Raw genomic sequence first — 27,637 nt, forward strand, 5'->3', positions numbered from 1 at the left:
CGTGTCCCTGCTTATATTTGAGACGGGCGTCAATAAGAGATGGACCTTTGATTATTGTCAAACAGAAGTTGTGCACAACAAAGACGAGAGAGACTATAAAATACTAAATTTACACCAGAATATTTAACTTTACATTTAACAATAAACAAATTAAAATACAAATCAGTAATTTGATCTTTCTTTGTAAGATCTCTGCTGATCTGCTGCAGTGTGTGAAGAGAGAGCTCTCTAAATATGATCACTAACGAGTGCTGCGCTGGCCTGTGGAGCTGTGCAAACAAATTATCTAAAGTTCTTCAAGCAGATTTTAAAGGGTTAAAATATCACGTGAGATGGGAAAAACGCCTTTGTTTTTCTCAAATTCAACATTTTGTAAAGCCAGCACAAGCGTGTGTCTTGCTGCTTTTTCTCCTTATTTTGCAAACTTTCAGCACCAGTAAAAGAGCCTGGGCCTTAAATTGGGATGAGCTTTTATTATAAGTTTTACGGTAAAATTCTAATTATACACAGCTAGAGGAGGGTTGGGTTTGTGGGGGGGGGGGGGGGGGGGGGGGGGGGGGTTACACACAGATTTATAATTCTAAACTTAATTTAAACCAAGTGAAAAAACTCCACTTTGAATGCATTCAACAACAAAACGTATCCAGGGAGGCTAAGTACCATTTAGCCTTCTGACGATGTTTGAGGAAGTTGATGGAAAACCTCTCTTCTCATCCCGCCTTTTTAATAACAAGTTTAAAGCAGCTTTGTGTTTAAATAATAACATTTATGGTCACTAGATCTTCACGTTATGTTGATGAATAAACAACCATGTCGGAGCAGGATTGTATGATACATAAATATGTAAAATAAACCGCATCATGAAGCAGTCATCTTTCTTTACAACTCACAGACCTAAGTGTTCCCTGTAGCTCTACTGTACGTTAGAGCGTTATAACAAAAACAAGGCCAGTACAAAGAGGATTTCATAACTTCTTTTTCTCATATATTTATATAGCGGTTGTTTGAACAGGTCAGTGGTTGAGATCTACAGGACATAATTACACTGGAATGAAACATTGCTCGCTGGGCAGCTGTAAAAAGGCATTAGTAGGGACCCTTGGCTCTCACAGGTGCCAAACCATTCCTTCAAAAATTATCTCCACACAAATACACTCTAAGGCATTGGCAGATAACACACGGACGATATTAAGCTTGAAGACACAGCGAAACACATGTGGCAAGAACACAAACTGAAGTGCAAGCGTCATGGCAAGAGTTCGTCTCTCTCTCCGAGCATCTCACATCTGAGCACCAGTCTTTTTGTGGTTTTTTTTTTACCCCTCGAAGAAGTAACAAGAAGATGAGGGGAACGAGGGAGTGAATGCCCAAACCTCTTCCTCGTCATACTTTGTGCGTCACAGAACATAAAGTTTATAAATAACGACTACCGGAGCAAACTTTCTCTGCGTTCCCTTCGGATGACTCGAGAGCGACCAAGAGGCGGGGCCAACTTTTCCGTTCGTGTTGCAACAGGGTTAGATCATGTCGAGTGTCGCATATGAAATCTGTGTCATTATGGAGCTGCTGAAATACCTGCGAGAGAGCGTTGATATCCCATAATGATGCACACACTTCCTCTGTGTCTTTCCTTTGAAAATCCACTGAATCCTCGTCAGTCTGACATTCCTTCTTTTGGCATGAAACGGTCATACTTAGAGAGAGTTCCCTTTTGCTCCCAACTTTCGGTCCAGCACTGTATTTCTCTTCATCAAGATAAAAGGTTCACTTCCATGAAAAACAACAACCTCAATGTTGCAGTTACACATTTCTGTTGTCTTGTGAACTCGTTGTGAGGCTACACCAGGCAGCCAATCATCTGGCACTGTCACATTTTGGTACGGGGTCTGATTTGGAAACCCTCCGCTGAAGAAGCTCCGTTTATTGATCTTAGAAGAACTGCTGAGTCAGGGGAATAAAACCTTATGAAAACATCAAAAACACATGAGCCAGAGTCCACTGACCACGGGGGGACAAACCGCCGTCCAAAAGACACGTGTGTGTCAACTGGAAAGGGAATAAAACTGCTTTGTTTACAGATAAATAAAAGCTTCTTTTTTTTTTTTTTTTATCTAGTATGTTTGATAACCACAGACTCTCACTCATCTCAAGGGCCGTCCTTTGCACCAAGTGGAAGTCATTTTTACAGGTTGACTACCTGAACCTTTTACCCTGCCTTTACAGAGAGCTACAGCGTGCTCTCTTTTTCTAGCGTGTAACACCCACACTCTTGACCTTTCAGTGCAGCAGATAGAAAAAAAAAAACTGTCAGTGCTCACATGAAGCTTTAGGAGATCAGCTTTCTGACGTGTATACATGACACTTGAAATTGTACCAAAAGAATTACCAGCGGGTGTTATTGTTGAAAATGTGAGGACGAAAAACAACTATATCAGAGTGAAATGTGCTCACAGAGTTCTGAGTAGCAGGTTCGGATCATGTTTTTTTTTTTTTTTTATGTATAGACCTTTCACATGAAGGTGCAGTCTGTGTGCAGAGTCACTGATAATGAACCGTTTTACTACAGCGAGTGTGTACAGGGGGCGGGGAGAACGGAACGGAGGAATAGCTCGGGACAAAATTTAAATAATACTCAAGAAATATCGGTCTTTTTTTTTTAATATATGACTCTATAAAGTTTTTCATTTTATTTATATAGATAATTTATTTTTTGTTGATTTACTTTTGTCCTCAAAATTCCCCCGAAACAGTGGCTACTTGAGTATTGTGATCTGCTTCCCATGATTCAAGTTCCTCCTCCATTAATAAGAATAATCCACTGTATGTCACTCCTCTTCCTCTTCTTCCTCCTCCTCCTCCTCCTCCTCATCTTCATCATCATCATCTTCCTCCTCCTCCTCCTCCTCCTCCTCGTCTTTGATCTCCAGGTATTCCAGCCCCACCTCATCCATCACCGCTTCTCCCTCCTCATGGTGACAATCTGATTTCTGCCTCCCGACCTCGCCCTCTTCAGCTGAATCCTCCTCCTCCTCCTCCTCCTCTTCCTCCTCCTCCTCTTCCACTTCTGCAAGCAGCTCCTCATCCTCGTCCAACACATCCCTCTCTTCTTCATACGAGGAGATGGGGGAGTAGTGAGGCAGGTCGAACACGTGTGGGCTGCTGGGAGGTTCCGAGCTGCTGGGTGGAGGTGAGGCGGGAGGTGCGGAGACGGGGATAGTGATGGGCACCGGGATGGAAAAAGCAGGAAGTGACTCCGAGGCGCTGGTCACCTTGCTCCTCCTACTGGTCGGGTTCAGGCTGGTCGTAGGGTTAAGAGGAGCGGAGGGGATGACCGCCATGCCCAGGCCCGAGGTCAGGGCTCTGGGTTGGGATGTGTACTCTCGGATCTCCCCGGGCTCCAGAGGTTCTGGTCCACAGGGGTCGTGCTCGCTGCAGCAGAGTTTCCCGTCCAGCTTGGAGATGAAGAGGAGGCCGTCGCGGTGCTTGTTGCAGTACGAGCTGGGACACATCTCGCAGAAGGACGCCGCCTCCTTTCCGCATATGTCGCACTGATGCCAAGGACATTCCCAACGACCTACAAAGACAAAAACAGACGAGAGTCACATTTTCAGGTAAAAGAAACCCGAGTAGAAACGCAAATAATACAAAAAAAAAAGGAATAAGAAAGGGAATTGAAAGATTTTAAAATGACTTTTCTGTCTGTCAGTCAAAATAAAAATAAGATAAAAGGCATAAGATGTTTACCATGTAGGGAGTGACTGCTCATACTTCACCCAAACAAAAGGAGGGTTATGGGGTTATCACTGACCTGCAGGCCGCTTGGTGAGGTTGAGACAGTCGGCGTGGTAAACTTTGGGACAGCCGGGTCTCTTACAGGAAACCATCTGTCCCCCGTCTCCGCAGCTGAAGCACTCGTCCTCTCGTTCTTTGGTCACCACCGCCTTCTTCTTCCTCTTGCCCCTCCTCTTGAACTTACGACCTTTGTCATCGGACGGTTGGGGAGGGTTGTTCTGGTCCGGAAAGAGGAAAACTTGTTAAGAGTTCACCTCTTCATAGAAAACTTCTAACTCGGATGCTTGAGACATAATTTAAGTCTTTCATGTGTGTTAAGTCTTTTCACCTTCGGCCTGACGCCGAGGAAGCCGCTGCAGTTTGGTGCTCCACATTTACACACCGTCTTCCCGTTCCCCAAACACTCCAGGTTGTAGTTGAAGGTGAGCTCAGTGCCTGAACAGATAAATAAACACAAACATGTAAAAAAAAACAGGCTGCAGCTTTGGATTGTACACACCTTAATAACAAAGACTGTTGATGACTTGTTTTAGGTCTAGCTGCACTGGGAGGGGTTGTTTGATGACATTGTTAAAAACTGCTTAAAATGTATTTTCACACAGGACAAGGACTTAAAAATGTGCGTTCTGTCACTTAAATACATTTAGCATGAGGAGCTTCAGAGGCAGTACACACAGATGTTGAATACAGTGACACAGAACTTTTTTAAGTTTGGCATTTAGTATTGTGTGTCAAAGTCAAACTCATTTTTTTCTCCTTACAACATTAATCAAACACAGCTGCAATATGTCAACATAAGATTCATTTAAAGGTGTAGATGGTCATTTTTCCTTGTTGACCAAACCTCCAGGTTTTTTTTTAGCCGCTGGATTCACAAAACCGCCTGATTAAAGTATTAACGTTTCAGCCTTAAGTGAGCCGGTGTACCTGCAGCAACGTCGACGAGAGCGAACAGTCCCACCCGGGTGTCTCCGCTCACCGTCCACTTCTGCGTCTCACAGTTCGGCTGACAGCAGTGGTTCATGAAGCGAGCCTCGTTCCCCTTTGGCCCAGCGTCGATGATTCGATCCTAAACGCACACAAAACATGAGCACACACACACACACACACACACACACACACACACACACACACACACAAAACCAGACTTTTTAAGCTTTGTTTTTATTTTGGTTTTTTTTGGTGGGTCGCCGGTGTTAAAACTTTAAACCAGTGCTGAAAAGCAAATAACTGTAGTTCCTCAAGTGTCCACATCAGGGAGGTTTTAAAAGACCAGACGTCCAATACACACAGTTCCTTATTAAAATGTCTGTTTCCAGGGGCGCTGGTGGCGCAGTGGTTAGTGCGCGCGCCCCATGTATGGAGGCTGTCGTCTCAAGCGGGCGGCCCAGGTTCGCCTCCCACCTGTGGCCCCTTTCCCGCATGTCATTCCCCACTCTCTCTCTCTCCCTGATTTCCTGCTCTATCCACTGCCCTATCTCCATTAAAGGTACAAAAAGCCCAAAAATAAATCTTATCTGTTTTCATAGCAGAGATTAAGCATGTTTACATCCTGGTACAAATATTGGTCTGAATAGAAAATGTCTTTAACGGCACACCCTGTACGGAGGTTAATTAAAAAAAAGACTTCTCAGTTTTGATTGTATTTATAGTTAGAGGCATGACTGGTCTTTCTCTCAGGTGGACGTCCTGTAGCTGTTTGTCAGGAGGCTTAAGGCCCGCCTCAGCTCTACCTCTTCACCTGTTGCATGATTGAACGAAAGTTGAAAAAGTATCGAGACCGCCATCGCTGGACTTTAAATTTGTACTTCAGAAACCAACAGGTGAGGTCAATGATACTACGTCCATGTTTTATTCAGTATGGTTGGGCCTCACTGTCGTCACTGTGGTTCCCTTTTGGATCTCTCTTTTTTTTCTCTTTCCTCTTTTTTTTGATGAAAGATGATCTACAGAACAGACCCCCGCCTGCTCCTGATTAACGTCCGGATTTGAATTGAAATTTAAAAGTGATTTGATTTATTTTCTAAACATGGATGAAAGATATTGAATTGGCCTTCAAGCCGAAAAAGTGCACTCTCTCTCTCTCTCTCTCTTTCTCTCTCTCTCTCTACCTACCTTGTCCAGTGTGAGCATGTAGAAGTTACAGATGTCGTTCTCCTGAGCGTGTCTGATCCTGGACCTGCACTCCTCCTCGTCAATCATCTCCCCGACGTACTCGCTCACAAACTGACCCTGAGAGAAGAAAAGATCCATAGTTTAGGCTGATCCGCTCCCTCTACGGGGTACAGTCGTTTGAGTTCTATTGATGACAGTGATGTAGTTACCTTCTTGATGTCGTGGACACAGCGGAGACCCCAGCCTCTAGAAAGCGTCCTGAAGATCTCCACCTGGCTGTACTGGCGCTTTGTGAACGCCTGGTTGAGACACCGCTCACCAGCCGGACAAACCTGCAAGTCCAGAGTCATTTTGTTTATACAACGAAGGAAATATACCAGTTTTATATCATAAACCCTATTACACAGACAAAGCTATTCCTTAAACAATAAATTAAAAGTAATATGAGAAAGACAGTTGTCACCTGGCTCTGCAGCTCACCTGAGCTTTAAAAAATGTCTTTTAGCTATTGTTTTGGTTTCTAGGACGCACGACTTCACTGTTTTGACTCACCCTCAGTCAGCACTATCTTAAATGCGTGTTTTGTTTTACCCAGCACATAACCGCTCCCAGACAGAAGTTGGCTACTAGCTAGTGAACAAAGTCAAGTATTTAGCAGCTTAATAGCCAGATATTTTCACCAGTAGTGGGTGGAGACCAAAACAGAGCTAAAAAATGAGCAACTACTTAGCTTCAATTTTCAAATCAGCAGAAACATGACTCAATATGTTTGATAATATTGGCACGTAAAGCTAATAGTTGAATGTAATAAGCTAACATGTTTCCTGTGTCAGTTTTATGGGCGAAGTAGTTGTGTGTTGTTACAGCTTGTTTATGCTGCCCCCAAGTGGCCAAAGTATTAGTTAGTGCCGCTTTAAAGCTTCAAAGCTTCAGATACATTTTCTATTCTTGTGTCTACATGAATTCATGTCTAGTAAAACTCCCTGGCATTTATCCATCGAGATGGTGTCACACAACTATCACAAAACATTTTGTCTTGAGAAGATTTTCTATCCTCGTGCAAAAAGGTTTGGTAAGATTCAAGTAACAAATACCTCCAGAACAAAATGACTAAAGCCCCTCATTTGAACTCAATATGATGTTTTGTATTTCTGTTTTGAAGTAAAGCTACTCCACGCAGTGACAGGGTTGAGATGGTGCAGATAAAGGATACAAAGGTACATTTACATTTGTAAAGTAAATAATCTTCTGATGTAGAGCGCGTTGTTCAATGAGATTTCTGTACCTGCGGGTGGCATTCATAAAGCAGCATGCGATTGATGCACTCTGAGTCCATCCCACACGGGCTCTCGTCTGACGCCTTACAGTTACAGCGCGGGATCTCTGATAGGTCGGCCGTGACGATCTGCACCTTTCCTATTGGTCGATTCACCTGAGTGAGTCAGAAAGGTGGAAGTAAACAATCACATTTCTGTACAATGTTTACATTTCTGAAGAGGTAAAAAGTGACACTTAAATGTAGATAATTTATTAAATTACATTCACTCAAGTACCATATTTAAGTAAGATTTTTGCAACTAAAACAGAGACAGATGAAGCTACACTTTTTACAAACCTTAACATTGAGCCTTTTTTTGGACTAAATAGAGACAAACAAAAGAGACTGTAACCTTTATATGTTTGTAGGGAGGAGGCTTCCTGTCGTTCTTTCTGTCCTCTTGAAGTTGACGAAGCTCCTTCTCCGCCTGCAGCTCCCTAAACCGCAGAGCAGCCTCTTCAAGAGCTGAGGACGAAGACCAACAGTCACATAACTCAACCATGATAAGTCATCACAGCAGCTTTAAACTGATGACACAACCAACAACATAAAAAAAAATTACATGAGAGAACACTAAAAAAGAAAACTCAAAATGACGACTTTCCCCTCTCTGCACTGCTTGAATTATAATTTCGTTGAACACACTGGATTACCTTTCTTGTAGGTGGCATCAACACCTTTCCCCATCTTCTCTTTGCTGATGGCGTCCACGTCCATATAAGGGAAGACCCGGGCCTGATACGTCCACAGGTAGTCATTGGATCCGAAGAAGTGAACAGGAAACTCCCCGACATCGTGCCTCATTCTCTGGATGTTCTCCGGGATCGTTTTGGGATGGCTCACCTCCGCTGGCCACCACCTTCACAGAAAAACACAAAAGACAAAGAATCAGTATCAGCAGTATCTGCATCAGTGGCAGGAAAACTATTTATGACAATTTGTTTAACGTGTATCTGACTCAGAGAGATTTGAGCCAACTTTGAGCCCTGAGAAAAGTTTGACAAGTCTTATTTTCTGGGAATTTACAAAACCTTTGATACACTGTATGTTCAGCTCATTTTTGGATTAATGTCCACATACAGAAATCTATATTTCTGGCTGCTTTGGTATCTCTGGTTATTCCTTTGCTGTAGAAAGGAGACAAACTGTGTCTCCAGTTAGACACTGACCTGTATCGGCCAACCTTCACCCACAGGATGTCTTTGTATCGAGGTTTCTTCCCGGCCTTGCAGTCGTTGCAGTACCAGCTGCCTTTTGGCATTTCCATTTTCAGACACTCCCGATGGAACGCAGCAGGACAGGACTCGCAGCACAGCAGACTGCCCCCTACAGCACAGGATGAGGTACGCACAGTTTATAAAAAAAATACCAATCATTAGTGTGTGCTGCGGACGGTTGTTAGAAAATGGTAACCTTAATGTGGCTCTCTCCAAACGATTTTCTACCATTTCTATAAAATATGTATTGAACATTTTAGCCTCTGTAAGCTGATTTTTTGGTTTTAATTAAAAAATAACAAATGACACCGGCCTATTTCCTAAAATAACTGTTTAAAGACAAAAATAACTAAAATAACCTTGCATGTTAGTCACAGGACTTTATTTACAATTTCCTGGAGTTTCGGGTAAAATTCCCAGATAGTAGGATTGTTCGGTTCTTAACAGTCAGTTTTAATTCTGAACAAATTGTAAATATTGTAACCTGAAGTTAAAATGTACAGGCGAGTGTCTGGGTTTGAACTTTATCGGGGGGCGTGTTAACCTCAAACAGGATGTTAAGTTTAATTTTCAGGAATCATTATGGACAGACCAAAACAGCTTTAAAATTGTGGAAATGTGCTTTGTAACTTTTCTTTTCTTGTTTTTTTTACTACAGGGGGTCAAGAAGAGTTGATACCACTCCTGTAACTGTATGTTAAATATGAAGCTTTGGACAGTTAGCTTAGCTTAGCAGAAAGAGAAACAGTTAGCCTGTTAGCCTGAAAAAATCTGTTTCCACTCCCCCTCTGAAGTTTAAAAAATATCCTTTAAATGTAATCACATAAAAGTGTCAACGGACAAATGTTGATGTTTCACACAGGTTACACCCCAAACAATGTCTTCTTAGCGTTAAGCAGCGAGCTCATGCTACTACTGAGGTAAGCTAACCAGCTGCTTGCTGCAATTTACATTTAGCATGCAGACATGAGACATATATTATTATTTTTTAACTGTTGGTACAAAAGTCAATAATAATACTTATTACAGAACTATTCCTGTAAAGTTCTGACTTTAAGCCACTCAGGCTAGAAGAGAGTTAGCTGTTTGGTTGAACTCGAGCTGGGGCTTCAATGAACCAACATGAAGCTAAAGTTCCTCCACATGTTCTTAAAGAAGCACCTTCTGTGCAGACAAAGCACCAGCTGACGTTGACGTGTTCGTGGTTCTTGACGCCGCGGCGGGCGGTGAAGTGGTTGGGACAGATGATGCTGTTGTTGGAGAGGACCACGCAGCCGGCTGCCATGCAGAGGTCATTAGCATGATAAGCTACGGGGCAGCGTACACATCGTACCAGACGACCTACACACAAACACACGAGATTGAAAAAAAAAAAACAGTCAGAGCAATGGACACAACAACACGAGTATGAAATATCCTGAGTGTCTTCTTGGTTTACCTTTAGAGATGGACGGGCTGGTGGGGTTGCTGATGAAGCAGGTGAGACAGACGTGGATCGAGCAGCGGAAGCCTCGCGTCACAGGTGCGGTCGGGGCGAAGCTGGCGATGCACTCCCCGTGATAAAACTTCCCACACACAGGAATCATACAGCGCCGCACATCCTCACTGCGCTTCTTACACACGAAGCAGGTGTGAATACCTGGGGGTAAGAAAGTATAAAGCATCACCTTGAATTCCTTCTGCAAAAAATGTGAAAGTCTGTCAAATGATTTCTTGTTGAGGAACAACAGAGCTCCCATCGGCCGTCCAATATCTCCAAAATGAATACATTAAAATGGTATTTGCCAACTTCTTACAGCAGCTGGCTTCAGGATAAAACAATAACTTCATGAATAACACGAAAACAAATAAATCATGCAACAAGACGTTAATCTGTTCTGAATGAAGGACAGGATTTAGGCCTCACTGACTCTCAGTATTACAACATGCTTACTGTATCTACTGATTTAATTTAGTTGTTCAAATTCTTGCACAGCAGCTTCTTCTTCTTTCCCGTATAGCTTAGCTTAAAGACTTACCTGATTTGCACTCTGGACACACAAATTTCCCTTTAGGTGCTTCGGCCAGAGAGATGCAGGCGAGGTGAAACGCTCCACAACACTGACCCTCACAGAGCAGCAGCTCCCCCGTCTTCTCACACACCTGGGACAAACCAAAAACATCAACTTACTTTAAAAACCAAAGTGTTATAATAAGAGGAATTCAAATTAAGTTTAAAGATGATTCTGCATATTTCCCAGGTGATCTGGTGGCTTAATCATGGTAATATCATCTGAATTTCCCCGGGGATCCAAAAACGAAAACATGACTTTGTATATGTAGTAAAAACTCTAATTACAAATATCATTTAAGTTAAGATTGAAAGTGAAAGTTTTCTTTAACCCTACTCCACCTGACACTAAAGCTGCATGTTTTTTACATTATTATAAATTAATAGAAAAGTCCTGATGGTCGGTAGTCTGCCTCTGTGGCTGTTTGGGACTTATCATTTTCTCCATGTTGATAATCATTAGGAAATAAGTCCTCACCTGACAGATGTTCTCCTTCATGGAGGCGGGGCCTCCTCGGTCACCTATGATCTTCCTGGAGGGTAAAAGTTGGTCGTCACAGAGAGACAAATCATCCTTCATGGAGGAGAAGCTTTGATCCAAGCTGGACTGTTCACCCTAAAAGAGACAAAAGAAAGAATTCAGAATCATTCCCTGGATCGCAATGAGAGAATACTATAAACTAAAAAGTGCTGACTGAGCGTTACTCAGGACGTTTCCTGTCTTTTCAGCAAGAAGAGAGAGTTTGCTGGCTTTCCTGTTTTAAGACACTTACAGACAAATCTTTCAGCTAGGTCTCCTTTAACTTTAATAGAAGTTTAAAATGGGGACAGTAAACTTTTTCTGTAATAAGTTTGGGGAAATCCATTCAAGCAGACAGTGTTAGTGGTTTAAAATTTGTGTAAAAATCCAACAAACTATATTGGGATTTTTATACATATGAACGGAGAATTTATAAAGGTAGTTCAGTCAGACAACTCAAGTTGTCTTCTTTTAAAATATTTATTGCAGCAGAACATAGTTGTGTTTGGCGTTTGGCATCTCCGACCTAATCACTCCTCAAAGTTTTGGTGATGGGATAATATCTTAAAACGCCCTCTCGGAGCCTACAGGTGGTTATTGATTGACAAAATAATAGTCATTTAACATTCAAACACGTTTGAACATGATTTTCCACAGAGATTTGGAGCTCTCCTTTATTTTACCAAGGACAGGATTAGTTTAGCTTCCAAAAATACTTTTTTTAATATTAATTCTAAGCACAAAAGTAGGGCCTCATATTCCAAATATGTAATCAGTTTTGACCAGCCTAAGATCGATTTAATTCCCTGAAACGACTGATAAAATATGAGTCCTGATACAAGAGCACAAAATAAGCTGTTTGCACATTTATAGCAAATAATTCCTCAAAATAGTTGAACTTTTCTTAAAAACAAAAGGAACAGAGATAGAGCAGTTGTCTGACTATGATGGCTGACCTCTGACTCTGCCGTGTCCTTTTTCACCTCTTCATAATCCTCTGTTTGAGGTGCTTCAGCGTCAGCTTCTGCCGTCTCCACCTGGGGGGGTTCAGGTGGGCTCGGTGCCTGAGTGGAGGGAGCAGGAGGAGCAGGAGGAGTGGGAGGAGGGTCTGTCTGAATGGAGGAGGTGGGCGTACAGGTGAGAGTCTCGGTGGCTGTTGGAGCAGAGCTGGATGCTGGTTGATGTTTACTCTTTGATTTTAAAGACGCTGCTCCAGGATCTGGTCAAGAAAAAATGTGTTTTTAACAATTTACCACAGAAAAAAGAGAAAAAAAACTCAATAGGTTATTGACAATTATTTAATAAAGCCAAAACACTAATGTACATTTATCAACATTTCATTCACATTTAGCTTCTCTGTCATTTTAAACTCCTTTTTTTCTTGTGAGCAAGAGCAATACTTTTTAGTTTCCAAATGCACAATAGCTCTGTAGAATAATATTCCCTGTTGTGTGATGATTCACTGACCTGACTGAGCAACAGGATTTACGTTGTTCTTCAGTGCTTTAACCTGTAAGCAGAGAAAAATCAAAATCTTCAATGAAACCAGTCATATAAGCATCTTTAAGGAACTTCCTAATTCATCTTTTGTGGCTTTGACCAAAGAGCTCAAATAAACTCCTTAAAGTTTTTCTCTCCTTCATCTTCACAGATCCTGAAATGTTTTGTTCTTCATCATCACCTCAGGGTCTGTAGGCAACGCTTTGCTTTTTTTATCATGTCTGTCAAAATCTGTTGATTTCATTATCTCATTTCCAAGTTCTTATTCCACTTAATTTGAATGTAGTTATTTAAAAAGGGATGATGCAATTTAGCATAGTTTCAACAAAAGCTTGAAACTGATGAGCGGCACAGAGATTTTATAGCTAATGCTCATCCACCTCGTGTCCCTAGTTGGGCCTTTGGGAGAACAAACAGCAGAGTAAGAAACATTTGATCACATCAAACCACATAACACAACAGGAGGATACATTTAGCTAAACAGAGGAGAAAGAGAAAATATCCAAACTGGGAAAAAACCAAAAACTTAGCTCTGTAATACAAAACTGCACAAAAACATGTAAATGTCTCACCTTCTTCTTTGGGACTGTCGAGGCCTCGGCCTCCAGACAATACTCCAGGATCTTCTGAGTAGGTTTCCTCTTCCGCTTCCTCCCCAACACAGGAGCAGATACTGTCAATAACAAGTTTAAGAATAAGGCTCAGTTAATCAGGTCCAGGTCTTTAAGGCTTGTGACGTCCTATAAAAGAAAGGGTCTTTCTCAAACTGGTCCCTCTCCACTCTCACTGTGTCACTGAGTGGACTTCACTGAAGCGCCTTTTGTTCAGGTGGAGGGATCAGATACACATCAAGCTTTGAGATGAACTCCATTCACTCCCATTCAAACTTCATGTATGCTAACCATGTCACACAAATAATAAATGTTACACAAATTAAATTGAAACAGTCTCCTTAAAATCTCTCCACATACTGACAAAAACCTTCCTATTATTTGGTGGCATTTGTTTTAAGTGAACATCTTTTTTTTTCAATCTGATGATTATCAGATGATTAGTTTTTGGAAATCCTTGCAAACATAATAAAAAAACGTTCAATCGAATGAACATATGTACGGGCTGTAGATGGCCTAGCGGTTAGGCCACGCCCCATGTACAGAGGCTTTGTAATCCAAGCAGGCGGCCCAGGTTCAAGTCCGACCTACAGCCTCTTTCCTGCATGTCATTCCCCACTCTCTCTCAGTTTCCTACTCTATGGACTGTCCTATCAAATAAAGGCAAAAAGACCCCCCGCCACCCCCCCAAAAAACCCCCCCAAAAAATACCATATGTACCAATTTCAAAGCTAGAAATGGTTGACCAGACCCTAAATATGTTCTTAACTTTAAGATTGTTACATACTTGTAGGTATGATACTATTAGGGTAATAACGCAGAACTTTCATGAATGACGTGTCTCCCATGACGACAAATAAACTGAGTAACGCCTGTTCAGTAAGTCAGCTTTGGTGCAGACTCGCTGTTGGAGGGTTTGGAGGGTTTTGAGGTCCCCCTCCACCCTCAAAGGTTTTGGACGGCACTCTGTGGAGGACCCTCTGTGAGAGCATGCAGGCGGAGTGTTAAACACTCTCTGAATCAAAACACTCAAGGTCTCCCTTGAATAAGAGCTCTCTGAATTCAATGGGACTAACCTGGATAAATAAAGGTTAAATACAATTACAGTTAAAAATCCTTGCAGCCTTAATTTCCAATAAGTGGAATCTTGAGTCTCCAGCGCTCATCATTTAACACAACTGTGAGCTTCAAACTTCACGGCAACACAACAGTTAAACCCCAATGAAATGATGTTCCCGGTTTGCTGTGGGAGACCTTCGTTAGACGGCACAGAGCCCTGAGCTTAACCTCATTCAACTTTGGGACGACAGGAACAACGTCTACAGGTGAGGCCTCATTGCTATGTGATGCAATACGATAAGATACGATACATACACTACACTTTATTGTCCCCTTGGGGAACTGTTTCTTGGACTCCAGTGCTGCACACACTCAGCTGCCTCTTCAGGAGAATCAATAATTAAATTAAAAAAATAGAAACAAACAACAATCCACTTGTAAACAGAGAGGCATGCATACCAAAGATATGAACACCATGATGCTCTTGCACAACCCCTACATCCTTAAGAAACAATTGAGTTTTTAAAGCACTTCAGTTTGCAGAGTGGAGGATGTGAGACGAGTCTAAGACAATTATCTCTGTGCTGGAGGACAGACGGTTCATATACTGAGTGGAGGGAGAGGTCTTTAGTCCTCCCCATATCTGTCATGGCAGTCTGCTTCAGACGAGCAAGCTTGGCTTTTAAACTTGCCAAATATAAGTTGCCCTACATCAGTGTCCAGCCTCGTTTATTGACGTATCTGAATGAAAGCAAATCTCTGCAAAAAATATTTTAATCTAAAATCTCTTAAGTTTTCTTGAGGAGTATGATTGTGATAACAGTGGACTCATGCTACATTTTTTGGAATGAAATGTTCAACAGTCACATAAGGATGTAATGTGTGGATGTTTCCTTTTTTTTTTCAGAGGTCCACATTCCTTCAGTTTCATTTACCAAGACGACTTTTCTCCCGCCTTCAAAAGACTATTTCATGCAGCCTTAAATGCAGCGAAGTTGCAAAAAGAGATACTTTCTCACCATTGTCTTTGACGAGCCCTTCTGGCAGAGAAGGGTCAGCTTCAGGAGGCGGGGTCAGTGTGTCAATGGAAAGCACCGGAGCCTCTTTGGGAGATGTGATTTCTGGACTGGAAATTTGAAGTTCAGAGGGCGTTGTTGCAGCCATTTCCTCTGGAGGCGGAGTCTGTATTTCAGGAAGTAAGTCCACTGGTGGGTGGTCGTCCGTGTCCTTGTCAAATTCTGGGAGTTCAGACGTGGATGTAACGGGCTGAGAGGCCTGGGGGGAGAAATGATGTGAGTTTACTGTTAATCTGTGATTGAAGCTCAATGTTTAGCTGCCAGAAGTGATATGGGCTGCTTAATGCTTGTGTTCCAAGCACATGTATCAACACATAATTATAAAGTTACATAAGATCTTACTTTGTAGGATTTTTACCTTTCCAATTAACTGGAGAGGCTTTTTGGTTTTCTTCCTCGTGGAGAAAATCTGATCATACTCTTCAGTCCATTCAATCAACCTCTTGCTTGGTTTTCTTACTCGCTTATGTGCTGAAAAAGATTCATACAGAAAGATACTCATGTTTTAAATCCTTTATTTCATATTTTTTTTTGTATCTGTTTAGGTCTAAACAGTTTTTTTCCAACTGATGTTGTGGTATATTAGAGTGTAGTTTTCACCTGGTTACCATAGGCTACCATAGGCAGTAAAATGTATTTTTATCTGGATTAATGCAGGGTTAACTTCATCTGTGAGCGTTAGCTTTAGCACTAATAAATACCAAGCATGTTTTTTTCCATGTATACAGTGAATAAGTAAAGATATTTCAACCAAATTGAGAACCAGTTTCTTTAATTTAACTGTTAGTAGTAGTAGTATAGGTTCATGAACAACATTTAAACTGTGCTTAAGCTAGGTTTTGTAACTTTCCCAAAGATAATTGAAAGTTATCTGTAAAAAAACCCTAAATGTTGAAAGTGTATGTGAATACCGGTTTGAAATTAAAGCTTCTGCATTGGTACACCAATCAAAGTGCAGGGACCAGAGTCAACTTTCTTCGTTGTTTATTTCCTTTGCAACTTAATTCCACTTGTAGTGATGGGCGTAGTATTCAGGTGATTTTAAAGCTGTCATGCAGCTGAGCATACTGCAGCAAAAAAAAGAGAGTGAGCATGGCCTGCTGCAGGCTTCTTAATTACTCAGGTGTGGCCTGATAGGTTCAAGGCAGGTGTAGGCTTAAAGGGGAAGTGGGACCTGTAACTATAATAGTGTGATTGGTTATTCCAGTCGTTAGCTTGGAGTATAAAACCAAAGTTGGTGATTAAACTGGGTTTTTACTAATCCCCTATAGCAAAGACTCTAATAAGATCAAATGTGCTCATCGTGGGAATATGCTTATCAAGTTGGGAGATCAAACTTTTAATTGATATTGGCCAAAATTATAGATTTTTACAATCTGCACAGATCCTCAGGTCCAAGGAAGCTACATTTACAATTTTGGTATCTCATATATACACTGGAATGCATCTGTTGTTTTAACATCCTTGAAAAGAGCTTCGCCCCCACCCATCTCCCTCTTAACAAGACTAGACTCACCTCTAGGTGGCTTGTCACCTTCTCCAGCTTTGTGCCTCAGACTCGTGTTTGTCTCAGTGCAGTCTGCAACAAGGCCGTTCGGCTTTTCCAGACCCAGTGTAGTGTTGCATCCCGTCTGCTCCAAAGGCACCGTGTTTTGTAGATTCCCATTTAGCCTGCTCCACCCTTCCTCCATCCCCTCAACTCCTCCTCCACTACCCCCACTCTGCCTCTCCCAGCTGCGGGTCTCAATGCCCGACGGGGACTGAACTCTTGATGAGCAATCCGCTAAAGACGAAGAGTCCCTCGCAGGTAAGGGCTCCAGTCCTGGGAAACCAGGTCCAGACCTGGCAGGATGACAAGGCACTTTGCGGTTTGCTTTCTTTCCCACCCCCCTTCTGTTATAGGACCTCTTTGATGTTTGACTAGTGTTGATATTTTGTGTTATTTCAATGTTGTCTGGAGTTGAATTTGAATGGTTATTGACATTTTCCATTGGTTGATCATGGCCTGCTGGTTTAGCCTCCCCAGGCATCACCAAGGGTTCCTCCTTCACATGAGCACTTGGTGGCCCAATTTCCAATTCTAAAGGGGTCCCATCTCGCTCCCTAGTGTCGTGCAAGTCCTTGAGCATCATGAGAAAAGTGCTGAACTTGTAGTTTGTGTCTGCTTTGAAAGAGATGGGTTTACCATCGCCATCATTTGTCAGGGACTGGAAGGATACCTCCTCCACGTTTTTTAAGGCATTCATAAAAGAAAAGGGTGAGGATGGAGAGGATGAAGAGCTTACGTCCATGGACTGATCTTCATTCTTGGCCTTCACCCTCGAAGTTAGGGGTATAAAGTCCATTGGTGGAGTTGAGGATATTGAAAGGTCTTCATCTTCACTCTTGACATCAGATTCAAGGTCAACTGATTGAGAGGACATCAAAGGGGAGGTTTCAAGTCTAGAAAATGTGTCCTGATTGCACTTGACATTGTCTTTACAGGGAGATTTAAGTTTGGCCCCAGGAGTCATGGGGGATTTATCCCCAGATTGGCACACAAGGTCCTCAGCTTTTCTGCATTTTTTTACAAGTTCTCTCTGCGCAACCTTTTTTTGGGCCTTTTCACGCTTCTTCTGTTCCAACTCCTGCATTGCCTTCAGGGCTCTGGTCATCAGCCGACCGCTGGCTGGGAGGTGGGCAGGCTGCTCATCAAGAACAACTTTATTCACCTTATCTGGAATTTGCTTTAAATTCAGGATGGCCGTCTTGGATTTCTCAGGAGATAGGCTAATAGGCACAGGAGCATTCCTACTTGCTAAATGTCTCTGCCGATGGAGAGGCGGAGAAGTGGAATGAAAAACTGTGCAAGAGATGGAAGAAATCTTTTTCTTTGAAGTGCTTAACTTGTCAGAGATCATGCTCGTTATAACAGACGTTGAAGTCTTCTTACATTCTAACTGGTCTGATTGGTTAGAGGATGAAGTCTTACTGTTTTGGCTTACATCTAAAACTGGTATCCTCTCTGCTTCTGGGCTACCTAACCCATCAGTAACACTTGCAACATTGGATGCATCAACAGATGTCTCTCGTGATGATTCTGATGAGAGACGAAGAATACCTGTCCCACCACTTGCTTTTAACTTTTTAACTGAGACCTTTTCTGGTTCTGAACTGGTTGCCTTATCTATGGAAGTACTTTCTTTGCTAGCCATGCTATCTGAAACTTTAGAGAATGTTTCAGTCACTTTCGTATCTGCCGTTTTTTCTTTCTTTGTACATCCGGGTTCATCAGTGGGATTTATGGTTAAACTGGAGTTCAGGAACTTCTTTCCCTTTATGTCCTTACGTATCAATTTGACAAAAGGCAGTCTACACTGAGAGACCAGACTTGCATGCTTTTCTAGCCTTGCTAATTGATCAGTAGTGTCAGCATCTAAACTCAAGGATGGTGTCTTATTGGTCTGTTTTTCTTTTTGTTCAGTCATTCTGTCAGTTACCTTCTTACTAGTCACAGTTTCTGTTTTTTCAGTTTGACTGACACTCTTCGGACTCTCTGACAACCTAGATTGGTCATTGGGACTGACTTTCGTTCTGGGCTCTGCAGCCTTTTTAACACTTGAGCTACCAAGCTGGTCAGATGCTGCTCGAGTCAAGATATCACTGGCGTTACTGGCTGTCTGTCTTACTTCTAAATGTACAGACTTGTTAGAGGATACACTGGTCTCAACAGGGGTTGAGGATTTTTGCTTGTTTGACATTCCTGTCTGGCAAGCGGGAATGCCAGTTGTACCAAAAGACCTGGTTTCAACTGGAGTGCTGTTACACGTCAAGTTTCCTGATGGTTCAGGAGGCAGATTAGTTTCAGCAGGCGCCACAGTCTTACGTTTCTCCATTAACACTGACTGGTCAGTGGGCCCACCACTTGATGAGGAGACACTTGGAACCAGTGACTTTTTACTGACAACAGATGAGCTCTTTTTCTTACAGGGCACTTTACAAAAGAGAGTGCGGTCTGGCATTGGACTGGTTGTTTTGGGTCTTCTGTCTTTGCCTGATTTGCTGAACCAAAGACCACTCTGAATCTCTGGCTGCTTCTTCGCCTCTTTGACTGCTGTCACGGTTGGATTAGTTGGAACCAACTTTTGCTGACGTTCAAGTGCTTTAGGACACAAAATCTTCGGGACTGAGTCAATGTCAGAATATGGACACTCTCCATTGTCTTTATCTGACTGATCAGGGCTATTATGCAAAGTCTTTTTGGAGTTTTTTCTACTCGTGTCCTTTGACAATTTACTTGGTTTCTTCTTGCCAGATTTCTTTAAAGTGCTTGGTTTTGCTAGAGTTGTTATTGGCGATGAAATGGAACCATTGGTCATCAGCGATGTCTCAGAGGGGGTTGGGGAAGTAGAGAGGGGAAAAGTTGGATGGGACTTGTTCACCATCTCTGGTGTTAAGCTGTAAAGGAAGGTTTCATCTATGAAGGAGGAAGAGGAGGAAGCCATTTTTGGTCTCTCTTGTAAAACAGATTCAGCCTCAGCCACACTTGAATTCCAAGAGTCCTGGAAACGCTTTGCAATCTGCAAAAAGATAAAGACAATTATTGCAAAGTCTTTAACCACATATGCATATAATTCTTTATCTCCAGCCTTATTGTAAAGTTTATCATTTTTTATCGGGTGCAACCTAAACATTTTTAGGTTGTCCGACTAAATGTTCTCCCAGCATTGATGATCAATTAAACCAACTTTTTTAGGGCATGCAAGTAGCGATTCATCATTCATAAAATTGTAATTACAGTGCATTTGATGTTCTGTTCCCTTTGCTTCCCCCTCCGGCGCAGTAAGCAGAGCTGTTCATATTCAAAGCCACCATGAAAAGGGTTAGTTGCTTTGTCCTCCACCCAGGTAACCTCCACAGGCTCCCCAAAGGTCCTAACATGGTAGAGTCGACAGGGTCTTTCACTGGGCTCTAAGACAACAAGGAACATCAGGTTGAATCTCTTTAAACACAAATTCAAACTCCATCATGCTGCACAGGAAGCCTAGGAATGTAAAGTGGAACAGGATGCTCTAAAATGAAAGTACCTCGACTTTCTACACTGAACTACAACCAAATGTTCAGCATGATGTGTTGTGGTGAACCCAAAACATTATTCATCAGGTGAAAAAATTAACTTTAGACTTAATTTTTGATTAAATGGATATATGATAATGAGTAGAACCAGAAGAAAAACTGCAAAGTTACACTTGTCTTTCAACATTCAAAACATTGAATTCCAGCAGTTTGAGGCATTTATCTCAACCCATCAAGACATTCCACCAATCAAAGGAAGGAAAAACAATACAGTCTGCATATTTACAATTGTATTTGTTCTATACTATAATATAATTGCCTAGATTTTCACATCAAACAATGTTAATATCAGAATGTATTTAATGCTATTCAACTTTGATGCCTTTAGCAGCAGGGGATGTCGGTAAACTGGAAAATAATCCATCGATTTTATTCGACTGCAACTCATTTACAATGTAGTGTCTGAGGAATTACAGCAAGTCAACAATGTCTCAGGCCCACCTTTCACTCTGTGATAGAGTCCCTGTGTGGGGTCAACGATCACCTCACACGGCCACCATGGTCTTCGGTTGAACTTTGCCCAAATAACTTCACCCTCTAAAAACTTCACAGGTGGCAAAGGCTTTTTCTTGAGGCTGTTCTGCTGTCAACATGACAAGGAAGAAAAAAAACAAACTGCTATAAGACGTATGAAATGACCCAGGTAAGTATTTAACAGGATTTTTATGACCTTGCTTGACCTGTTTAGGCCTCTGTGGGTCTTTGCCTAAACTGTTGTGGCAGATAAATGTAAACCACCTGTGAGAATGTCTGAACACTGAAACAAAGCTGGTTGTAATATTTGCTGTTGTTAATGAGGAAAATCTATGCTCACACATATGCAACAACTTCTGTGCTCAGTGCTGAGAAAAGGCCAAATTAGCTATATTTTTGTGTGTTTCGATTCTCTTCAAAATACTCTGTTCCTTAAAGCAGGGGTTCCCAAACGTTTCAGCCCACGACCCCCAATATAACAGTGCTAGAGACTAGGGACCTCTTATTGTCCCTGGATGTGGTTTAAACATTTAACGTTGCGCACACTATTAGGAATATTAAAACACTGGCATTAGAACAACAGACAACAGTCCACTGTAATATCATTTTTGGGAATTTATTGTAAGAAACACTAGAAGCAAGACACACATAATCGCTTCAACTTACTTTTTTTTTGTATTTTCACCATTTTAAACCATTTTTATATGTTTTCGGAAGGAATTTTGTGACCCCCCCCCCCTCGCTCTGTGTCTCGCGACCCCCCGGGGGGTCCAGATCCCCACTTTGGGAACCACTGCCTTAAAGTAATTGAACTGAAATTGAAATAGCAGCTATCATACTCAGAAGACACAAAAAGAGAACCAGTAGACAGACAAAGACAATAAATAAATAAATCAAAGTTTGCGTAAAATCACCTGGCATGCTTAGACATTACCAAAGTTTGTCATTCAATTTGTTGGTTTGTCATTTCAAACATAAAACTGCATGAAAATATGGTTTGGTTTCTTTTTTTCTGCTGTTCATAATGGAGTCAAAGGTTTTGTTTTCTCTGCTCTAATATAAGCTTGTTTTGCTTTTGTTCCATAACACCACCACAGGGACAACACTTTGGTGGCAACTATATCCTTTGTGTGACTGGGACTAACCGCTCACAGCAGCACGTTGAGTGGACTCGCGGGGTAAATGAGCAGGCCTGAGTTATGGCTGGCATGTAGCTGGTCTGGCCAGACGGCTGATACAGACTGCTGCTATGATGTAACTGTGGCTGGCCAGTTATTCACTTTCTTGCCAGGAGTTAGGTAAGGAAATGTAAAATAATATGTCTTATGTATCAGTTAATTAATAAGCTACATCCCATACTGTGAGGTTAGCTTTAGGATCAAAACAAGAAGCAAAGGCTAACAGTTAGCATGTGGAGTGGTTAAGTGTATGTAAGTCACTAATTCATTTTTAAAAGGCAGCGAAAGCCACAGAATAGGATTAGATTATGGGATAACGCTCTTGTTCCAGAAAGGGTGCTTAAACAGTAAATGCCACTCTTTACTGATGTGATGTGACAGCTACAACTGGAAACAAATCTGAACAAACGTCTGAACTGTGAAGAACATAAGGGCTGAATTTAACGTACTTATGAATAGTTGATGCGTTCACCTACAGTCAGTTATCAAGAATCTTTAAAAGTAACTAACCCAAAGTTCAAATCAGCAAAATAATAATACCTGTAGCACCTGTAAAACTCCAGTATTAACATGTTTGTATCTTGTTTGTTACATTTGTACAAACCCAGATATGTGAAAACAACAATGTGTACTTTTTGGGATTGTTTATTGATATTACTACTTCATCGTCAGTGCCATCCATTAGATCTTTGTTATGAAACTTGAACAAACCTCCAGGAACTAAATGTAAAGCCACACTCTGTCACTGTCTTCTCTAGGTATTTTACTTTTGTGAGAACAGCATTTAAGATCATAATTCCTTGTCTTACAACTTATATAAGGAGCAATACTTAACTAAATGATGTTGAACATAATTCCCATATTTTTTTTGTATGATGTAAATAGAAAGGAAAGTGTTGCCCTGGGGGTCACTCCCATAGGTCAAATACTTCAGCCCACTGCTAACAGACCCTGGCTGAAGTTATGGTCCACTGTATCTTTAGACTTGTTTACATTTTGGCAAACTGGAACCACCACAGTAGGTCGGGTCAAATGTTTGAAAGTTCATGTTTTTTTTTTAGTGTAGTTTTTAAAGTCAAGTGCTCTTAACCTATGATTGTTTTAATATAATGTATGAATTTCACTGTGGACTAGTGTAATGCCATTGTTCAGTGGTTGTGTACTGTGTTACTGTTGTGATGATGTTGTTAGTGTATGTTTTGTTTCTTCACAGAGACGTTGTCTCTGTCTCCTGCCCAGGGACTACAGATGTAAATTAGCTTATAGCTAACTCTGGCACAGCTAATTGGCTGTACACTGTCCCTGTCAAATAAACAAATAAATAAAAAAGTAGCCATGGAAGTGCAGGCGATTATCGCTTGATTATCTCTACACAAAGAAATCTCAGAGCTAAGATCTTTTTCAGGCAAATTCTGAAGTTTTGAGGAGCATTTTCCCCTACAGGTTTTTAAGAGGCTTTTTGGGTGTGATTTAGATTTTTAATGGACAGTTGAGACGGTGATGTCCTAAAATGAAGTGTACAATACATTAATCAAAATGTACGTCTGTGAGTTAAGCTTTGACCGAGTGCAATTTTTGGTGCAATCAATCAAAAAAGGGGTGCTTGGGAGTCCCTGAACTTTAGCACTGAACTAACACTCCTGCATCTGCAGCGACTGCAGGGGGATCGCACCTGTCCCTCTAGTCCCATTCAGACTGCTATTTCAAGGCGTGATATTTACGTTTAGCCTCCAATATGAATGTCTCTGAGGCTAATGGGAGGACGAAGTAATCCCCCTCCCTCTCCCTCCTCCCCCTTCCCGCCTTGGGAAGTTGTAACAGATGCATTACAAGGGTGATACAGGATCGGTGGGAGTAGCATGACTGACTGTGTGTGTGTATGTGGAGCGGCCGCTGTGACACCTTCTGCACACCTTGAGGCAAAGTGAATTCACAGACTGGGTCCCCAATATTACGCCATTGTGGAATTAATAGAAATTTTTTAAGGTTTAATGACGACGGAGCTTCGTTTTGGAACAGGTGAACAAGACAACAGGACTACAGTTATGGAGGCATGACTTGTGTCTCTACTCCAAAAAAAGGAAGCTGTGTGTTGATTGTATAGGTTGTGGATATTGCTTATGAAACACTTAAAAGCCATTTGTGACAAGCAGACTTAGGATAATAAGGTTAAAACTTGCCATTGAAGGCCTTGAGAGACTATCATCAAGCAGCAACAGCTCGGTGTCGCTCTCCCACTCGTCTTCCGAGCCGTCCCAGTATCTCCTGCGCTGGCCCGACGACTGGGACCGGGTGACCACCTTAGCGGACGACGCGTTAGCATCCTTAGAGTCTGTATTTAAATCCTTCGGCGGAGACTGGAGAACTTTCCCCCCGCTTTCCCGTTCGTCCTGCAGGCCTCCCACAGGTGACGCGGCCTCCTGCTCTTCGTCGTTGTCGTCATCCTCGAACAAGGACGACTCAAAGTGGAGGAAGCCGTTGGCGAAGGGGCTGTTGCTATCCAGAGAGAAGGCTGGGCTTGGCGGGCCGGAAAAACAACCCTCTGACTTTTTCTCCGAGGCAGCAGAAGAGCTCTGGTTGGCTGCTGGGAAGTCCGTACTTCCTGTTTGGACCACTGGCTGCTGCTGTCCAGAAGAAGACCTACCTAAACTCTCCCCTCTGCTTGTACCGGAATAATCACCGCTGGTGCAGTCAGCCCAGGTGCCCCTCTCCTTCCCCCTCTCCTTCTTGTTCAGCCCCCACTCCCAGCTCCTCTCCGGCTCCCTCGCCGGCAGCACCAGGTCAGGCTGGCTCACCATGGTGGTGAGGTGCTGCAGCCTTCTGAGGGGGCTGTAGGAGGAGGAAGAAGAAGAGGAGGAGTGGTCCCTTTGTGCGAACCCATAGATGGACGCATGCTTGAGGGAGGAGGCGGTGGCAGACATGGTCAGGCCGATCTTATGGTCATGGCGTCTGGAGGAGCTGGAGGGGGCGGAGAGATCATGGCCTGGGGTCAAAGGGCAGCTGGACTGATGAGTCTCCCTGCCAGGGCCGGTATACAGCCCACTCATGCTGGCATGGTTCCTCCCTTGAAACATAAGCAGAACATTTTCAGAGTGGAGACTACATCTTAAGGATAAAACAATCATAAAGTTTGGTTCACAGTGAAATATAAACATTTATAACTGTCCTTACATTTGCTCTATAATTTTCTGCAAATAATCTTAAACCAATTAGTTGTTGAATTGTGTGGAATTGATTGATTTTGTTCCCCATCATACCATAATATTCCTTCAATGGATGATATATTGAGCATGTTTCTATAATCCACTCAATAACATGCCCTCAAAACCGCTGCATCGTATCAAAACTTAGCCAAGACATCTGGTAAATGAGATATTTCTAAGAGTGACCTTAACTGATAAATCAATCCAGGTATAAAACAACAACACCCTGCCCTTCATGTGAGGATAAAACGTTAAAGACTCACGAAACGACGAGCGGATCGACCCTAATGTGACATTTCTGGAAGAAGATTCTGCGCAAACCACTGCAGCCTCACTGTCGAGCCGTTTCAGGCAGAATTATCGCGATATGATGAAAATGAATGACATGAAGTACGATAAGGTCAGCAGCCTGTAAACTGACACACACACATATCTACATGCAGAGTGATGTGCACCCACAAAGAAGCCAGTGGGGGATTATCACAGCGCGTCATGATGACAAAAATAAAAAATAATAATAAAAAATAAAAAAAAATCCACGCGACGTAAACACGCCGCGCGCTGTAAACCACGAGCTGGAATTAAAATGGACCCGTTCGTGCGCGCGCGCGTGCTTGGGCGTGTGTGCGTGTTAGACCTCTAAGTGTGTGCAAGTGCATGTCTGTGACTGTGTGTGTGTGTCGCTCCTTGCTCGTGGTTTTTACAGTGCCTTCATGAAGATACACAAACGCTGTAAGATAAAAAAAAAAAAAAAAGGAGACGACGACACAACACAAGTTCACCTACACAAACTGACACACACACTGACTCACACACACTTCCACAGGCTTCCCCTCCGACAGATGCAGGCTATGTAGGGACCAAACAACAAAAATCACGGAGAAAAACGCCAAATGACACGGGATCTGGCGCGAGAATCTTACCATTCCAGTGTCGGCCACCGCACACGTCACCCTGAATCTGATCATTTGGGCGTTTAAATGTGCCAATTTCCAATTTTTTGAAAGCGGATGAGGAGAGTCCCAGCGGCAATACTACTAGGCCTGGATCCTGTGAAACGTACTCACTCACTCTCTCCCCCCCCCCCTCCAACCTCCCTCCTCCTCCCTCCTCCTCCTCCTCCTCCTCCCCCCTCCTCTTCTCTACATGCGCTAAAGCCTGGTCCAGCGGCCCCTGGAATAGAATATTCAGGCGTGTTGTGCTCCTCCAGCGACACTCCCCCCTCTCTCTGCCCTAAGAAAACTACAACTTTAAAATTCTCCGTTTTTTGGATTCCTACTCTGTTGAATGGCTGTTTCCTTCCTGTGCAGACTCTGCCTTGCCTCCTTCAAAGTCAGTCTCTTTCTGCTGTGCGCACTGCCAGGCGTCACCACTGCCTCCCTCCCCAGCCGGTCCACAGCATGGAGCACAGACGGGGCCGTGAATCTCTCGTGAAGAAAATAAAAATGCAAATCTGAGCTGACAGTCACCGGAAAACGAACCGGACAACCCAAAAACGACACCTTCAAAAATCGCCCCGCCCCTCCTCTTAATTACAAGCATCAATTATTAACCTAAAGCCGGCTGCCATCACTATTCACCAATGACATGTCACATGCCAAACTTGTGCCAACAACTGGCATCTTTGACACCACCAACCCCCGGTACGCACATGCGCCTTGAAACGGACAATATAAACAATTGGAAGTCATTCAAAAAAAAAAAAAAAAAAAAATGCCCCCATAAAACACTACACATGAAAAGCAGTGAAAATGGTGCAAGCAAGGCTACCCGGAAAAACAGGCGGGTTTCCTTTCCCTGAGACGAGTTGCTGTGTATTCTCTGGCTGCTCACCCGGTCCCTTCAAAATGGAGTCCTCCAGCCTTAGAGGAGGAAAAAAAAAAAAGAAAAAAAAAAAAGCAGGCCACAAAGTGTTAATATATGCTCGATATAAAGTTCACCCAGCCACGGAGAAAGTGAGCCTCAAAGCGCACCTCTCCTGTGTTCTGGAGGTGTTTGTGGAAGCTGCTCAGTCCTCAATCCCCCCCCTCACCAACCCCTGTCTCGATAGCAATATATTCTTAACATGTTATGCCTCCCAAAGTCACTGTCTAATGAGCGTTTCTGCCACGATAGGGGGGACTGAGGCACACTTATCCTCTGGTGTGTGCGTGTGTGCCAAACGCACAACGCCACAACATTTATATGAACTGTAGGCTTCAGTCGAGCTGATTTGGTTCGTTTTGTACATATGGAGGGGGGGAAAACCACACACGGCCAGCTTCCCTGTTGTACAGAAACGAGGGGGTGAAACAGCAGCAGCTCTCGGCCGTGGAGACTCGAGCTTCTTCTTGCTGCGAGATTGCTGCTTTGGTGTGTTTTGATGTTACAGGAAAAGAAACATCCACATTTGCAGATTTTTTTGGAGAC

General features: G+C 42.7%; 1 protein-coding gene across 1 annotated transcript; it reads right to left on the bottom strand.

Annotated features, from left to right (window-relative positions):
* Positions 1 to 961: 961 nt before the first annotated feature.
* nsd1b (nuclear receptor binding SET domain protein 1b) lies at positions 962 to 26,294 on the bottom strand. Its single transcript, XM_061056477.1, has 24 exons — positions 26,152 to 26,294; positions 24,206 to 25,089; positions 20,815 to 20,953; positions 20,036 to 20,208; positions 16,775 to 19,817; positions 15,617 to 15,729; positions 15,202 to 15,457; positions 13,085 to 13,185; positions 12,480 to 12,522; positions 11,969 to 12,231; positions 10,971 to 11,108; positions 10,461 to 10,584; positions 9,881 to 10,081; positions 9,604 to 9,783; positions 8,395 to 8,551; positions 7,879 to 8,084; positions 7,578 to 7,690; positions 7,193 to 7,339; positions 6,117 to 6,239; positions 5,908 to 6,024; positions 4,720 to 4,861; positions 4,121 to 4,227; positions 3,809 to 4,010; positions 962 to 3,574 (listed from the first exon to the last, which is right to left on the bottom strand). Exons 2-24 carry the CDS (start codon positions 25,070 to 25,072, stop codon positions 2,826 to 2,828), a joined length of 7,704 nt encoding a protein of 2,567 aa, XP_060912460.1. The 5' UTR covers positions 25,073 to 25,089; positions 26,152 to 26,294; the 3' UTR covers positions 962 to 2,825.
* Between the last annotated feature and the right edge of the window lie 1,343 nt (positions 26,295 to 27,637).

Source organism: Labrus mixtus, chromosome 14 (assembly GCF_963584025.1).
Source record: "Labrus mixtus chromosome 14, fLabMix1.1, whole genome shotgun sequence".
Lineage (NCBI taxonomy): Eukaryota > Metazoa > Chordata > Actinopteri > Labriformes > Labridae > Labrus > Labrus mixtus.

Excerpts from the sequence above, each read along its gene's own strand:
- nsd1b (XM_061056477.1), bottom strand. The coding sequence starts at position 25,072 with ATGAGTGGGCTGTATACCGGCCCTGGCAGGGAGACTCATCAGTCCAGC. Across the intron at positions 6,025-6,116 it reads GTGTCCACGACATCAAGAAG|GGTCAGTTTGTGAGCGAGTA; the intron begins GTAACTACATCA and ends TTCTTCTCTCAG. Across the intron at positions 4,862-5,907 it reads ACATGCTCACACTGGACAAG|GATCGAATCATCGACGCTGG; the intron begins GTAGGTAGAGAG and ends GTGTGCGTTTAG.